Below are 14,427 nucleotides of genomic sequence, written 5' to 3' on the forward strand. Positions count from 1 at the left end.
GGCCGGTGGTGAAGTTTTGACGGTGGCGGCATCTGCATGTCTCCGGCGTGTGCGTGCTTCGGTCCAGCTTCTGGGCGAGGCAGGGGCGACACCATGATGACAGGGAGCTCCTGGTACTCCTTGGCTTCTGGTACGATAGAGCTACAACAACGAGCATTGGCGATGGCAGCTGTGCTGTGGCGGTGATGAGGCGGGGAAATAGAGAAGGGGAGACCGAGCTACGATATTTATAGAGGGAGGGGGATGAGCAGAGAGGCGATATGGAAATCTGTGACGTCGTACGATCGTCGGCGAGGTGGTAGGCGACGCCCACCTTAATTCCCGTGGCATGGTCGCACTACATCGGCCATGCGCGTGCACGGGTGGGAAAGTCATAGGTGTCAGGTGGCTCGGTTGCGCGCAGAGAGAGCAGAGAGAGGGGAGAGAGAGAGCGAGAGCGTGGAGATGGTGAGAAAGTCAATGACACATTGAATGCGCCGTCCATTGTGGTTGCGGGGTGGACAATGCAGTGGCGTCGCGCTGGTGAGGGAGACGGCGCGGGAGCTCGAGCGGAGAGGGCGCACACCGGATGGCCGACACGTGGACGGTTGGGCTCGCACGCGCGCGAGCGCGGGCGAGCACGAGTGGGCCGATGCGCGCGGGGAGAGCTGGGCCGGTGGGTTGGTTTGCCGGGCTACGCAAAGAGAGAGGGAGGGAAGATTAGGCCCGGGGAGAAAAAGAAAAAGGGAAAAAGAAAAGGGTTTTGAGATAAATTTAAAAGAGGGATTTGAATTTGGATTTGAGTTAGGTCTTGGCATGATTCAATTGGGGATATTTGAATTATGAGATGAGTAAAACTCTGAGATTTGAAAGATGACTTGAATAAAAAATATTTGAATTTAAATTGAATTTGAGCTGAATGGAATCTAAAAATAGATTTGAAATTGAGAGACATTCAATTTCAAATCTCTACTTAAAGAATCATAAAAAACAATAAACTAAATATACATGACTCAATTAATGCAAAAAAAGTTTAGAAATTTAGATAGCGCATTTTGAAATACTTAATAATATATATGAATATATACATACTAGTATGTATATATTAAAACATATTTTCTTAATTTTATTTGATTTAATTAATTACAAATTTTTAATTTGAAGTAAAATTTACTATTAATTAATATGTTAAAACTTACTATGTTACAGTGATGGTAGTTTTTCCTCTCTCTTTTCGAGAGAGAAAGCGCAATGCGCTGTTAGACAATATTGCAATCACTTACCGCCTAGATTGGGCATAATCGGCTCGCTGAAGGGCCGGTATCGTTCCCGTGGCATCTGATTACATTGGGTATGCAATAAACGAAAAGTAACGTAATCAGTTGACGGTGTGATCGTATCAGTGGCCCAACCAAACGACATCTAAAGTGAAAGCCGCTTAATATTTCCACGCAAAAGCAGTGGAACAACAGAAGATGCTCTAAGCAAGATCTTTCTCCTAAGTGGTTTATTTTTCCAAAAGAAAAAGGAGAGGTGTTGTGCGACTGCTACCAGGGGCACTGGTGCACAACCTAAATGCAATTACAGAAAATATAGGGTTGCAAATGCAAATAGGAGGTGGACCCCGAGACGCCCGTTGCCTCGACCAATCCCCTCACGGCATCCTCACCACCTTCCTTACCTAACCATGGTTACTGGTTAGCCTGCCTCCTTAACCCCTCTCAAACCCATCCCTCTCCCTCTACTTGAGGCGCCCCGCCCCTGCACACGAACGCACAGCGCGGACGCCGAGAGCGATTGAAGAAGCGGACTGGGAGGTGGGAGGCAGAGCCACTCAGTGGGGTGCCGGCAGGTGGGGGTCTGGTGCCAGCGACCGACAGGTGGTGGTACTGCGCTGGTCGCCGGAGGGGGAGGTGGTGCCTTCTGGGGGCGAGTCGGCTGCGGCTGCGGCGCACTGCCAGATCTGCAGCTCCGCCGGCGGCGGGCCGCCATTCCCGAGGCTCCGCATTGGATCAGGTACGTGCAGGAAATCCTCCTCCCCTGGTTTCTTGGGGTTCTGCGTTCGCGTTTAGTGTTTGTTTCATTAATCCTGCCGTGTCTATTATTTTCTTCCGTTTTTGCCTCATTTTTTTTAGTCGGGAGCGCAAAAGCTGGCATTCTTAGCAGGGAAAAACTGTGCTTTCTTGCGCATATATGCAGCACAGATCCATTTCTAGTAGCTTCCGGAACAATAGTTTCCTTTGCTATGTTGCTGCTCTAAGCTCTCAGCTTGGCCCCTGATTCCTCAGCCTGATGACTCAATCGCAGTGGATACACGTTGAAGTTGTTCTACCTCTTGGCTTCATAGCATTAAGCATTCTCCTCTTCATCTGCTTCTAGCAGCGGCTGATCTGCGTCGATCGAGGTGTGGAGCAATATTTGTGCCTGTGCAGCTACTGCAGTAGTGTAGATTCAGCTCACGAAGTACAATATTCCTGTAGTAGAAGGGCCACTTTTGACAATTGCTCACAATTTTAACTAGCCCTGATGAGATGAGGTGAGGTGAGGTGAGGTGAGTGAAATGGCTGATGCGTGCAGCTACCGGAAAGAACTGAGATGTGGGTTTTGAGGTTTCTTGTTTCGGTGCGTGGGAGTTTTAGTGGCATGCCTGGATCTCACCAATTGACAGAGGTTCGGGGTAAGCAAACACAGATGCTATTGACGGGAGAGTGAATGGGGGACAGGCCGAATCCTAATGATTAAACTGCAAAAGATGCACCTATTTCAACTAACATATCATAGCTTCAACGTGTTCCTTAAAAAATCTGCTGCCTAGTAGTCAACAATTTTCTGGAAAGTGGTAGTCCACTCCTTATGTATGCCAACTTCTCCTTAACAAATATGAATGCTCACTTTAGCTATCTGAAGTGTTGTGGTTTATTAATTACCTGACTGCCCGAGTGTGTCGTGAGGAAACTTCCTATCTTCCATTCCATACTTCATGTAGAACAAGAATGAAGCAAGAGTGGTTTGGAAGTCATGAGGAGAATCATTCTTTTCTTGTTTTGATGCTTACTACTAATTGGTTTTTGACTTGAGGAAACGATGATAACCACCTCTTATTCTGTCTCTTCTTGCAGGATCTAGGGATCGGCAAGTGAGCTTGTCAGGTTTCAGAACGGCTCCCAGCTGTAGGGGGGATATTGCCGTCTTCACCTTCTTTATGTTGTCACTTTCTGGAGCCATCTAGCTAGTGCGCAAGATGTCCTTCATTGCCTGATGATCACTGCGGTGTCTCTCTCGCACTCGTCTGCTGAATTTGACGAGCGCAAAAGAAAACAAGAGAGGAGCAAGAAAGGCCTCATTGTGGCAGCTACCTCTAGTGCATTGACCTCAATTCCTTTGTCGTTGTCCACCATGTCTCGCAATGTGGAGAGCCCAGTGCAGACCCAGATGGCAGTTTCAGCCTTGGACCGAGCTCTTAGCAGTGAGTATCCTACCAAAAGTAGAAGTGAGACCAGGGCTGGTGGATGGAAACGTCTTTTTGTCCAAACTGACACTGGTTGTGTTCTGGCTGTTAAACTAGATCGTGGTGACAATGTACACACGGTCAAAAGAAAGTTGCAGGTGGCCCTCAATTTTCCCACTGAGGAGAGTTCTCTGACATTAGGTGATCGTGTCCTAAAGAATGATCTCAGCACCATCAGAAACGATTCCCCGTTACTTCTCACCAAGACTTTCATGCATCGGAGTTCCTCCACACCATGCATGTCCCCTACAGGCAAGGATCTCCATCAGCAAAGAGATAGGGGCAGTCCAATTGAACTGTTAGTATGTCCGAGCCGCTGCTCTCGAACAAGGCAGCTCGTGAAGGATGTTGCTAGGGCTATAAGAAACGGTGTGGATCCAATACCTGTCAATGGTGGGCTTGGAGGTGCCTACTATTTCAGAAACAGCAAAGGTGAGAATGCTGCCATTGTGAAGCCAAATGACGAGGAGCCATTTGCACCCAACAATCCAAAAGGTTTTACAGGGAAAGCCCTTGGGCAGCCAGGCCTCAAAAGATCAGTTCGAGTTGGTGAGACTGGTTTCAGAGAGGTTGCTGCCTACCTTCTGGACTATGATAACTCTGCTAATGTCCCTCCGACAGTTCTTGTTAAGATTTCTCATCCTGTATTTCATATGAATGAAGACGTCAACTGTGCTAACAAGAATGCTGCTGAGGGTGGCACACAAGCTGTTAGCAAGATTGCATCATTCCAGCAGTTCATTCCTCATGATTTTGATGCCAGTGACCACGGCACTTCAAGCTTTCCTGTTTCTGCTGTTCATAGGATTGGTATTCTTGACATCAGGATCTTTAACACTGATAGACATGCTGGAAATCTTCTGGTAAGGAAGCAGACTGGAGCAGGAAATTTTGGGAATCAGACTGAACTTATCCCTATTGATCATGGTCTCTGCCTTCCGGAGTGCTTGGAGGATCCTTATTTTGAATGGATCCACTGGCCACAGGCATCAATCCCGTTCTCAGATGATGAGCTTGAGTACATAGCAAATCTTGACCCAATGAAAGATGCTGACATGCTTCGTATGGAGTTGCCTATGATCCGTGAAGCATGCCTCAGAGTACTAATACTCTCAACCATATTTCTGAAAGAAGCCACAGCATTTGGTCTCTGCCTTGCAGAGATAGGGGAGATGATGAGCAGGGAATTTACTGGAATGGAAGATCAGCCAAGTGAGCTAGAGTTTGTCTGCATGGAGGCAAGGAGGCTAGCAACAGAACGAGAAGACTGTTCCACAGAACATGACTCTGGCGACGAGGATTTAACTCAATTTGAACTGGATAGTGAAGATCACGATATGCCAAAAGAACTATCTGCCCACCATTTTGAATTTAAGGGGCGAAACTCCAGAAACCCACTGTCTGAATTGGATGAGGGCAATGAAGAAGAAGAGGAATATGACATTGAAGAGGAGGTAGAAAGCAATGCAGGAAAGTTAGCTTGCCCTAAGCCTGTCAATAAGTGGCTTGCTAACATTTTGAAGCTGTCAACCTCACTGAAGGGTGTTACTCTAACTGACAAAACCCAGCGTAGGCTGTCTGCTGTTCCCAAGGGTGCGGATTCTGCAAAAACTTCTGAGTGCAACAGCAACCGACCTGTCTCTCAAGTTGGCAACTGGGGGAGTGCAAACGATACGCTCCCAACAAGTGCGAGTTTCGTCAAGCTGGCTGACATGGGACCAGAGACATGGGGGCTTTTCCTTGAGAAGTTCCAGGAGCTGCTGCCTGAGGCATTCCGCTCATGCAAGTGCCGCGCCACAGCGCAAAGGGCAAAGCAGAGGCTGGGCACTTCTTGCCAGTTTTGAGTTAGTGCAGGAGTAGGGAGCTGAGCATCCTTTTCGGCTGCTGCTGTTTGCTGTGGCTTTCTTGCAGGTGTTAAGCTATGAAGTTCTAGAATAAAGCCATCCTTTACAGGATTGCAATAGAATTTTAGTAATTGAGCGCCTGTACCAGAGGTCCATGCCAAGATGATGGCCTTGCTCTGTACATAGTTTTTTTTCTCTTTTCTTTTCCTTTTCTAGCTAGACTGCTAGACATGAGTTGCTTGATGGAACTTGGGATTGTGATGTCTGCCCAGTTCTTGGCCCAGCTCCACCACTCATGATATGCATTCAAAAGTTTCATTCAGATAAACTTTTCAACAGAAGCTTCTGATATGGTAATTGAACATTGTTCAGATCTCAGATTAATGTTAAAGCTCAACTTATAGTGATTTTGTTGTGTTATCAGTTTTCATGCTGTGGGGGCTTTTCCTTGAGAAGTTCCAGGAGCTGCTGCCTGAGGCATTCCGCTCATGCAAGTGCCGCGCCACAGCGCAAAGGGCAAAGCAGAGGCTGGGCACTTCTTGCCAGTTTTGAGTTAGTGCAGGAGTAGGGAGCTGAGCATCCTTTTCGGCTGCTGCTGTTTGCTGTGGCTTTCTTGCAGGTGTTAAGCTATGAAGTTCTAGAATAAAGCCATCCTTTACAGGATTGCAATAGAATTTTAGTAATTGAGCGCCTGTACCAGAGGTCCATGCCAAGATGATGGCCTTGCTCTGTACATAGTTTTTTTTCTCTTTTCTTTTCCTTTTCTAGCTAGACTGCTAGACATGAGTTGCTTGATGGAACTTGGGATTGTGATGTCTGCCCAGTTCTTGGCCCAGCTCCACCACTCATGATATGCATTCAAAAGTTTCATTCAGATAAACTTTTCAACAGAAGCTTCTGATATGGTAATTGAACATTGTTCAGATCTCAGATTAATGTTAAAGCTCAACTTATAGTGATTTTGTTGTGTTATCAGTTTTCATGCTGTCTATCAGTGTTGTACCTTGCTCTTTATTGGTGGCAGTAAAACTGTCCAGTCTGCTACTCTGCTCTTGATGCTGCTGGGCATGGCAACAGTAAAATTTTCCAGTAACCTGAGTTGAATTGCATCTTTGCAATTAAAGCCATACTGCAGTTTAATGTCCTCGGTCTATCTTGCAGTCGTTAGGTATGAAATCAATTTCCTCAGAAATACTAGGCCCAGAATAAATGCAAAGTGCAGAAAATTGCTGAGAAATCATTATATGTACTGAAATATGCATGCCCCATTTATTTATTTCGACTTGTAACATTTGTTGCTCGTTTATATTTCGAGGGTGTTTTAGGTATTACACGTAAAAAATAAATATTTTCCTTGCTCAATAACGGTAATTATCTTGCCACATGCTACAACTGCTACTGTAGATTATTTACAACTATTTCAAACCCCAGGTTAGTACACAACTAGAATCAACGTAACCTCTCATGGCAGCCAATACACCTTCAAGGACCAAAACTAACTGATGCTTTATCAAACAGCTAGAACTTCCTCAAACTAAGTTCATTCCCTTAACATTTCGATTACTTGGTCGAGGTTAAAAAATTAACTCCGTAAGCAAGCTATATACTAGATGAACAAGCTCATGCCCTTATCGGCGTCAGTTCTTTCATGCTGGTAAGATCACTCAGCTCCACATGCTGGTGCTCTATCCGACTTAGAACGGTCCTCGTCTCGCTCCTTGGCAAAATTAGTGCATCATGTTTCATCAGCTGGCGCTGTCTGAGTCTTGATATGGCCTGTGTGACCTCTGATATCCATGGGCGCTTCCTCGGGCTCTTGTTAACGCATCGGTAAGCGACATCAGCAAGCATCCTTACCTCTTCGGGGATGTTCCCTACTAGGAGGTTCTTGTCCAGTATCTCAACCCAATCAACCCTTCCTTCCCCTCCAATCGCTGCCTGAAAGGAGAGATGCATTGTATAAGTACTCCACAACGCTACCGATGATACTTTGTGCGCACAAACTGGCTTAACACAGCAACTTCATCTAAGTGCAAAATTTTAGTTACTAAAAAACAATGTTTGTGACCTAACATCATGCTTCACAAGGAACAGGTCCAACTGTACAACTCATGCTAAACTGATGTCGCAGCTAGTGCACTCGTCTGATGTGCATGACTGAAAAGTGGAGTTGTAGCTTGTTGCCAGGCAAAACAAGTAGTCAAATAGACAAAGTGACCAACCTGCTAGTATTAAGTGAAAAACCTATTGGATATGTAGAAACAAGGCTTTATAATTCCATATAGACTTTCAGTAACGCGTTAAAATGACTTACCAGATTAATATACTCCATTAGACCTTGTTGTGGATTTATGGCTGTTATTAGTTCAAAAAGAATTATGCCAAAACTATACACATCACTCTTCTTTGTTAACTTATTTGTGGACATGTAGTCAGGATCCATATATCCATACGTGCCCTTGAGGCCAGACTTCCTTCCATCATATACTTCCTCCTTTGATAGACCAAAGTCTGCAACCTGCGCCCACCAGGTAAATATAAATTAGAATATATGAGAATGGTTTCAGGCTAAGTCTCATGGATGAAATCTTGCTTTTAGCTGCATGTATCCAGGTTCAGTTGTTCACTTAACTTTAGACTCATCATGAGCCAGTATTGGTTTAGTTAAAACAACAGACATGATAATACTTAAAAGTGCATGTGGAGTAGAAAGGCATTTGCAATGATCAATATGAAGTACATCATAAAATGTCTGACCTTGGCCCTCATAGAATGGTCCAAAAGTATATTATCAGACTTTAGATCTCTGTGAATGACAGGTGGAACAGCCTGCACACATTACACATAGTCATAGTTTTCATCAATTGCCAAGATCAGGTTATTTACAGCAAAAGCACACTTCAAGAGTTATCAACTGTTAGCGTACCCCTTCGTGCAGATACTCAATCCCATGAGAGACATCGTCGGCAATTTGTAGCCTTTCTTGCCAGCTCAAACTTCGTTTATTTTCGCCTAACAGGACATGATATGAACATAATCAGGGAGAAGTCTTTTGCTTGACGAAACAATTAGTTTATTCTATTTTCAATGCACCCACATACTATATGCTCTATGTAGAAGTAGTATGCAAATCATTTTGTAATATTTATCTGTTTCGTGTTTCATTTTCCAGAGTAGAGAATTTTCTTCCTTACCATACAAAAGGCGTGCCAAACTCCCATTGCTCATGTACTCATAAATTAGGATGCGCTGGCCTTTTTCCACACAATACCCAACCAAATTAACAAGATTCCTATGATGCAGCCTACTAAGCAATGCTACCTGCAAACAAGACGTAGTCATGATTGCACTTCGATTAGTTAAACAGAGTCAAATGTTTCACATTCAAAGATGTCACATAGATTAAAGGCATCGCAAGTTGCACTTGATTTACCCCCAGCATCTTTCTTTTTTCTTATCCACTGAAAACGAATAAGAACCACAATTCTTCAACCCATGTTGCCCTTCCTTTTCAACGCATTTGCACTTCCCTAGACTCACAAACTTCTATTTTAGTGAAGTGATCATTTCTTATCTGCCTTTTCCCTCCATACTATATTACTATGTGACTAGTGTGCAGTGGCAGCAATATGCGGAGAGGAGCATAATTGAGGACACAGCATGCCAACAAGCAACCCAATTTCCAGGGAAGTCGTTCCCCAAGGTACAAATAATCTAAGTATAGGATTAGCAGAATAAAGTGCATCCCTCTTAGCAAATCCATCACACCAACCAAAATAGATAACCTGCTTAGAACAAAAGCCGAGAAAATGCGCAGCCGAAAAATATTACAATACCTCAGTGTGGAACTCTCTCTCCCCTTGCCTTGAATCACTCGCGAGCACCTTTACAGCTACCACTTCACCGGTGGCCATTACGGCCTTGTACACAGGACCGAACGATCCTTGCCCTAGAATTGTGGTAAAGTTGCTGGTGGCCTTCTGCAGATCCCTGAAATGCAACAAACATTAACATGATGGAACAATTAAGAAATTGCTATTTACACATGATTGTCTGATCATCTATGACCAGCCACAGCTAAGGACACATTTGAATTACAGTAATTTCACAGGGATTCAAAGAAATTTCACATGAAACAGTTTGATTCATCTAAGATCGTGGAAAAAGTTCCATGCTCCAAGCATGGCGTAAGAGCATAAGTACCAAGATCAAAGAGTAACAATAATCAACATACTTGTAATGGTACTTTGGGATCCCGGAGACGGACAGCGGCGGCTCCCTGCCGTTGTGGCCGCCGCTTCTCCACGCCCAGAACGCGGTGCGCTTCTCCGGCGGGTGGCCCCAGTCGGCAACGCTCTCGGAGACCACCGAGACGGACACGCTGGAGTCGAGGCTGGCGGCGCCGGTCCGCAGCGTCGCGGTGCTCGACTCCATTAACCGCGTCCGGGCGGCGACGCTGGCCCGCCGTCGGTACAGCCAGATGGCCAGGAGCACGCACGTGGCCGCGAGCACCGCGGTGGCGACCCCGGCGGTGACCCCGATGACCACGGCCTTCGCCCTATCGACCATTCCCGCGCGCCTCCCGGTGCCTTCCCGGCGAGGCAACGACCATGCCGTGCGAGGTCACGCCAGGAAGCGCCAAGTCCTCCTGCAGCCATGGACCAGCAGCACGCGTCAAGAAGCAATCTTGCACCAAAACATCTCACTAGAACGCGTCAAGATTGAAGCGATCCTACGCCGCGTCAGGCAGCAAGAAGTAATCTCAGCTAGCATTCTGCGGAATCTTGCGCCGAAACTTGGCGGTAAAACTGCGGAATTGAGCCTGAAAAAGGGCATCTAAAACCAGGCAGCAAGCGTGTACCAAACCTCGACACCGGAGATTCTGCTCGACGGTGTTGATCCCGGATCCCCTCAAAGAATGAGCAACAGATAATGGGTCGAAGAGACGACTGAGACGAAATTCTCTACCCTCCTTTGTTGCTTTCACCTCTGAGTGGGGAGGAGGGGGATGGGTTCTCAGAGCGCGTGGAAAAAAAGCAGCGTCCCCTGTTTTGGAGTAGACGCAGTCCAACTCCACGCTACCAGTATCTTCTGCCTTCCAGAAAGATTAATTAAAAGCTACTAATTTCCCTAAAGAAATCAATCAAAAGCAACTAATATCCGTAGCATCTTCACAAGACCGGGAAAATTACTGCTCCCTCCGGTTTTTAATATATGACGTTCCGATCGGAGGTTAATTGTAGGAGGTTATGGTGGGAACGTCAATATTTCTGGCCGGAGGAGTATCCTTCCCCTCTCTGTTCCTCTTCGTCTTAGCGTATCTTTTCTGGCTTTGTTTAGCTTCGTCAGTTTAGCTTCTGACGAAGCTGCTACGTCTACATGGTCTTGTTTATGAGACTGGAGCAGTTGGTGCTGGGCCACCGTATTGTTGAGATATGAGAGACCATGTCCATGGTCTTGTTTAGCTTGAGAGCACATGACATCCCTTCATGCATGAGCGGATCCGGTGTATAGCGAGCGAGGGCACAGGTGTCCTGTTCAATTTCTTATTTTCAGTGAACTTAGTCTTTTTTTTTTCTTAAAGTTGCAAATGTCCTGTTACTGGTATGACCTAGCTCAATTTTTAGGCTAGGTCTGTCCCTATCATGCTTTGTCCTCCCAAAGATTAAGAGAATAATAACAGCAACGTTACGATTATGAAATATAATTTTGGGTTTTCCAAAAGAGTTGATACGAAGATATTGTCAGAAAGAGTCTTTACTAATAATGATATAGTACCATCTATTGTTTATCCTCCAGTTTTGTTTACGGTTGGCCTTAACTTGTTTGTTCCGGGTGATTAGTTGCTGGCATCCGTTCGATAGGACTCGCCGGAAGAAAGTGTGTATACTATCTAAAATATTCTTAATGCGCAAAGGGTGCATAGAAGAATTAAAGAAAAAATCTACATAATTTCTGTTAGAAACTTCCGTAACCAAACAAAAGAAGGGGCCATTGGAATAGTCCCAAGGCTAGGAAAGAGATCTTCATTGAATGGGGAACTATGTATTGTAATTAATATTATCCGTCTTTTTGGTTACGGTGACGTTCTATTTATAGGTCATATCTAACCACTCTTTACCATATGCAATAATACCACTGTAACTGCCATATCCTGACATATTCGAGGGCAATGTAGTATTATTCCATAGCGCAACTGCCCTATTTACAATTACGCCCTTCTGGATCCTTGGTTACCAGCTCCGATTTCTCCTTCGCCGTGTTCTCGAAGGTCTACAGCCAATGGCACCTTTGGAGCATCCTCGGTTGTCGTCCTCAGTGCTCCGGGTGATGGTCTTCGCCATGCCTCCAAAGGCTAGCCGAATGCTTCGCCCGTTATGACGCCTTCGGCGTCCCTTCGGCCGACTCCCTTGTGAAGCCCAACGGAGATCTTCGGTCAACTTCCAAAGGTCCATCGATGGCTTCGCCAAAACCGGCATCTAGACGTGCTTTGATGGCGTCGAGCGCACGCAAAGTACCTTCGGCATGTCTGAAGGGTTCCTGCATCATATGAGACCCATAACGATTGTCGACTATTAGTAAACAGTGGTTGGAGAGGCCTTTGACCCTCCTTGAAAGGGGGGGGGGGGCTGTGAGACTATCCTCCAATAGTAGCCCCCCACGGGCAAGACTCTTCTTTGATGGGCCGGACCCATGAACTAGATGGTAGCACTGAACACCATCCTCTTCTGCCTGTCGAAGGACTCTCAGCCTAAGGTTTGCCTCAGTGAAGGAGCCTCTTTTTGCATCCGATCGGTATAACTTTGCATTCGTAACGTCTTCTAGTGAAACGTCTCAAGTTCTGAGGCATTTTTTTACATTAATCGCCAGAAAGGGGACAATTTTCATCCAGAGTGGATGCTTTAACTGCCGCTAGGGTCATTTCAGATCTCAAACCGATGCTTTGACTGCCATAAAAGGGACGGTTTTAACCCCAAATAGACGTATTTGGACTGTTGGTAGATCACTTTCACCGTATCCTATTCATACCTTTGTGCGTGGCTTTTCACGCTCTATACGAAGGCATTCTTAGCAATCCAGAACCAAGACCAAGAAACCTAAACCAATGGCTCTGAAAAGAAAATCTGGCAAGTTGAATACAAACTGGATCGGGAAGTCGAAGGTGGACGAAGGAGCCTTGGCCAATTTACGTAGAGAAGGTCTAATAAGCGACATATCGAGGGTTAGGTTGCCTAAGGACCAGGAGACTCTGGAGCCAGCGGATGATGAGGCAATTGTTTTTGTGGACTATTTCAGAGCTGGACTTAGCCTCTCGTGCGATGTGATGGTGGCGAAGGTCCTAAAAATCTTTGAGGTTTATCTCCATCAGCTGACTCCGAACGCCATTGTTCGGCTCAACCTCTTCGCTTGGGCAGCGAAGTCGGAGGGCGTGAGGGCATCAGCGAGGGCCTTTGTTGTCACCCATCAAATTCACCATCAACCTAAGCATGTCTTTGTTGACAACGTGCAATCCGAAGCTAACTACAGCTACGCTAACTTTACCTATCGAGTAGGCCTGACCACACCTGTTGTAGCTTATAAGAATGCATGGCCAAAGGATTAGACACAATGGTGATTTGACCACAAGGTAGAGAACAAGAAGTACCTTGTGTCCAAGTGCTAGGAGCTCAAGGTAAACCGCACCCCGATGTTGTCATGAAGGCGCTCAACGGGAGGCTTTCGAAGCATTCAAAAGGTGTGCGAAGCATCTAAGCACTTGTGATCTTGTCAAAGAATTCCTAGCCGTAGGTATATGTCCGCTCAACGAAGGGTGGGCCGTCTCAGCGTTTGGGCTAAAAGGACCCGAGGGACTTTGCTGTCCCCAGTTCGATTCCACAGGAAAACCTGGTATGTACCTTGTCCTATTTTTCAATGGCCTTCACATTTTTTACTTTTTCTTACTCATTTATGCCCTTCGACATGCGTAACAGTTACTGGGTTCGAAGCTGAAGCCCAACTTCTTTTAGGGAAACTCACCACGAGCGAAGTCAAAGCTTACACCGAGCAGGCCCTCAGTTGCTAGCTAAACTGGATCTTTGAGCTTTGAGGCCTTAGCTATGGAGGTAGGCCAGAAATCTCTAGCCCATAGACCGGATGCGCTGAAGAGGCTGGTGATGCCATAGGTAAAGGGAAAAGGAAGGATGCAAATCCTTCAGCCTGCGGGGTTAAAAGGCTTAAGACCGGTGCTCTGAAGAGGTTCACTCGTCCTTAGAGTCCTACTTGCGACGCTGAAGGTGACAAAGAACTCGGAGGTCTTGATGCCATCTTAGCAAAACCCCTTTGGGAGGCACCTCCGAAGGACTCCACGGAGCTAGTAATTGATTCTACAGGACGCGTCGTAGAACCCGGGCCAGTTACCTTGCCTCCTCTCTTCGCTTTGAGCGATGACAATGAAGACGTCGACACCTTGTCAAAAACACGTGTTGTCGCCAAAGCCGTCGCAGATGCATCCATTAGGCGTGATAAGGGGGGCGAAGAGTCTCGCTCTAATGATACCAACTTTGATGTAGCTAGCTCTAGCTCAGACTCCTCCACAAACCACTCTGTAGAAAGTGAGAGCGAAGGGAATGAATCACCGCATCCGCGCCTGGGTGGCGTGAAGAGTTAATGTCACTTGGCACCTCATGCGATGCCAAAGTTATCAGGGCAGAAGCGTTGCAATTGTCTTCATTTGAACCGAGCACTGGAGAGGTGAAGGACACATGAAGAATATTTATGGTAGCTTCGTCCTCCCCGAGATCAAAATTCCACTTACGCGGAAAAGTACCACCAAACTTATCGACGCCTTCAACATGGAAATTGCAAAGGTATTGTCACATCCCAAAATCTTAATTACGTAATTAAGCATGCATAATCATCATGGCATTATGTTTTTGCGACTTATTTATTAAATCTAGTTAAACATGTTTCAAAAATACTTTGGAGATGGTTTATAGCTCTATAGGAAAACCCTAAATGCTTTGGAGAAGAAGAAGAATTGAAAAAGGAAGAGAAAAGAGAAAAGATTGTTCGAATGATCTGATCGGGATCCCCAGCGGTCTGACTACCAGCGGCTGC

The 14,427-nt window shown here is 45.9% G+C and overlaps 2 protein-coding genes across 3 annotated transcripts; one reads left to right on the forward strand and one right to left on the reverse strand.

Annotated features, from left to right (window-relative positions):
* Positions 1-1,716: 1,716 nt before the first annotated feature.
* Positions 1,717-5,709, forward strand: LOC133930439 (phosphatidylinositol 4-kinase gamma 5-like). Its single transcript, XM_062377088.1, has 2 exons — positions 1,717-1,995; positions 3,099-5,709. The coding sequence occupies exon 2, from the start codon at positions 3,238-3,240 to the stop codon at positions 5,329-5,331; it is 2,094 nt and encodes a 697-aa protein (XP_062233072.1). The 5' UTR covers positions 1,717-1,995; positions 3,099-3,237; the 3' UTR covers positions 5,332-5,709.
* A 941-nt stretch (positions 5,710-6,650) lies between these two features.
* LOC133930440 (calcium/calmodulin-regulated receptor-like kinase 2) lies at positions 6,651-10,433 on the reverse strand. 2 transcript variants are annotated; one of them, XM_062377090.1, is made up of 8 exons: positions 10,193-10,433; positions 9,566-9,979; positions 9,168-9,321; positions 8,526-8,652; positions 8,258-8,343; positions 8,089-8,160; positions 7,646-7,849; positions 6,651-7,269 (listed from the first exon to the last, which is right to left on the reverse strand). In XM_062377090.1, exons 2-8 carry the CDS (start codon positions 9,898-9,900, stop codon positions 6,952-6,954), a joined length of 1,296 nt encoding a protein of 431 aa, XP_062233074.1. In that variant the 5' UTR covers positions 9,901-9,979; positions 10,193-10,433; the 3' UTR covers positions 6,651-6,951. The 2 variants fall into 2 exon arrangements, with proteins under 2 accessions (XP_062233074.1, XP_062233073.1); XM_062377089.1 differs by having other exon boundaries at positions 10,198-10,430.
* Positions 10,434-14,427: the final 3,994 nt, after the last annotated feature.

The sequence above is a fragment of the Phragmites australis genome, chromosome 10 (genome assembly GCF_958298935.1).
Source record: "Phragmites australis chromosome 10, lpPhrAust1.1, whole genome shotgun sequence".
Taxonomy (NCBI): domain Eukaryota; kingdom Viridiplantae; phylum Streptophyta; class Magnoliopsida; order Poales; family Poaceae; genus Phragmites; species Phragmites australis.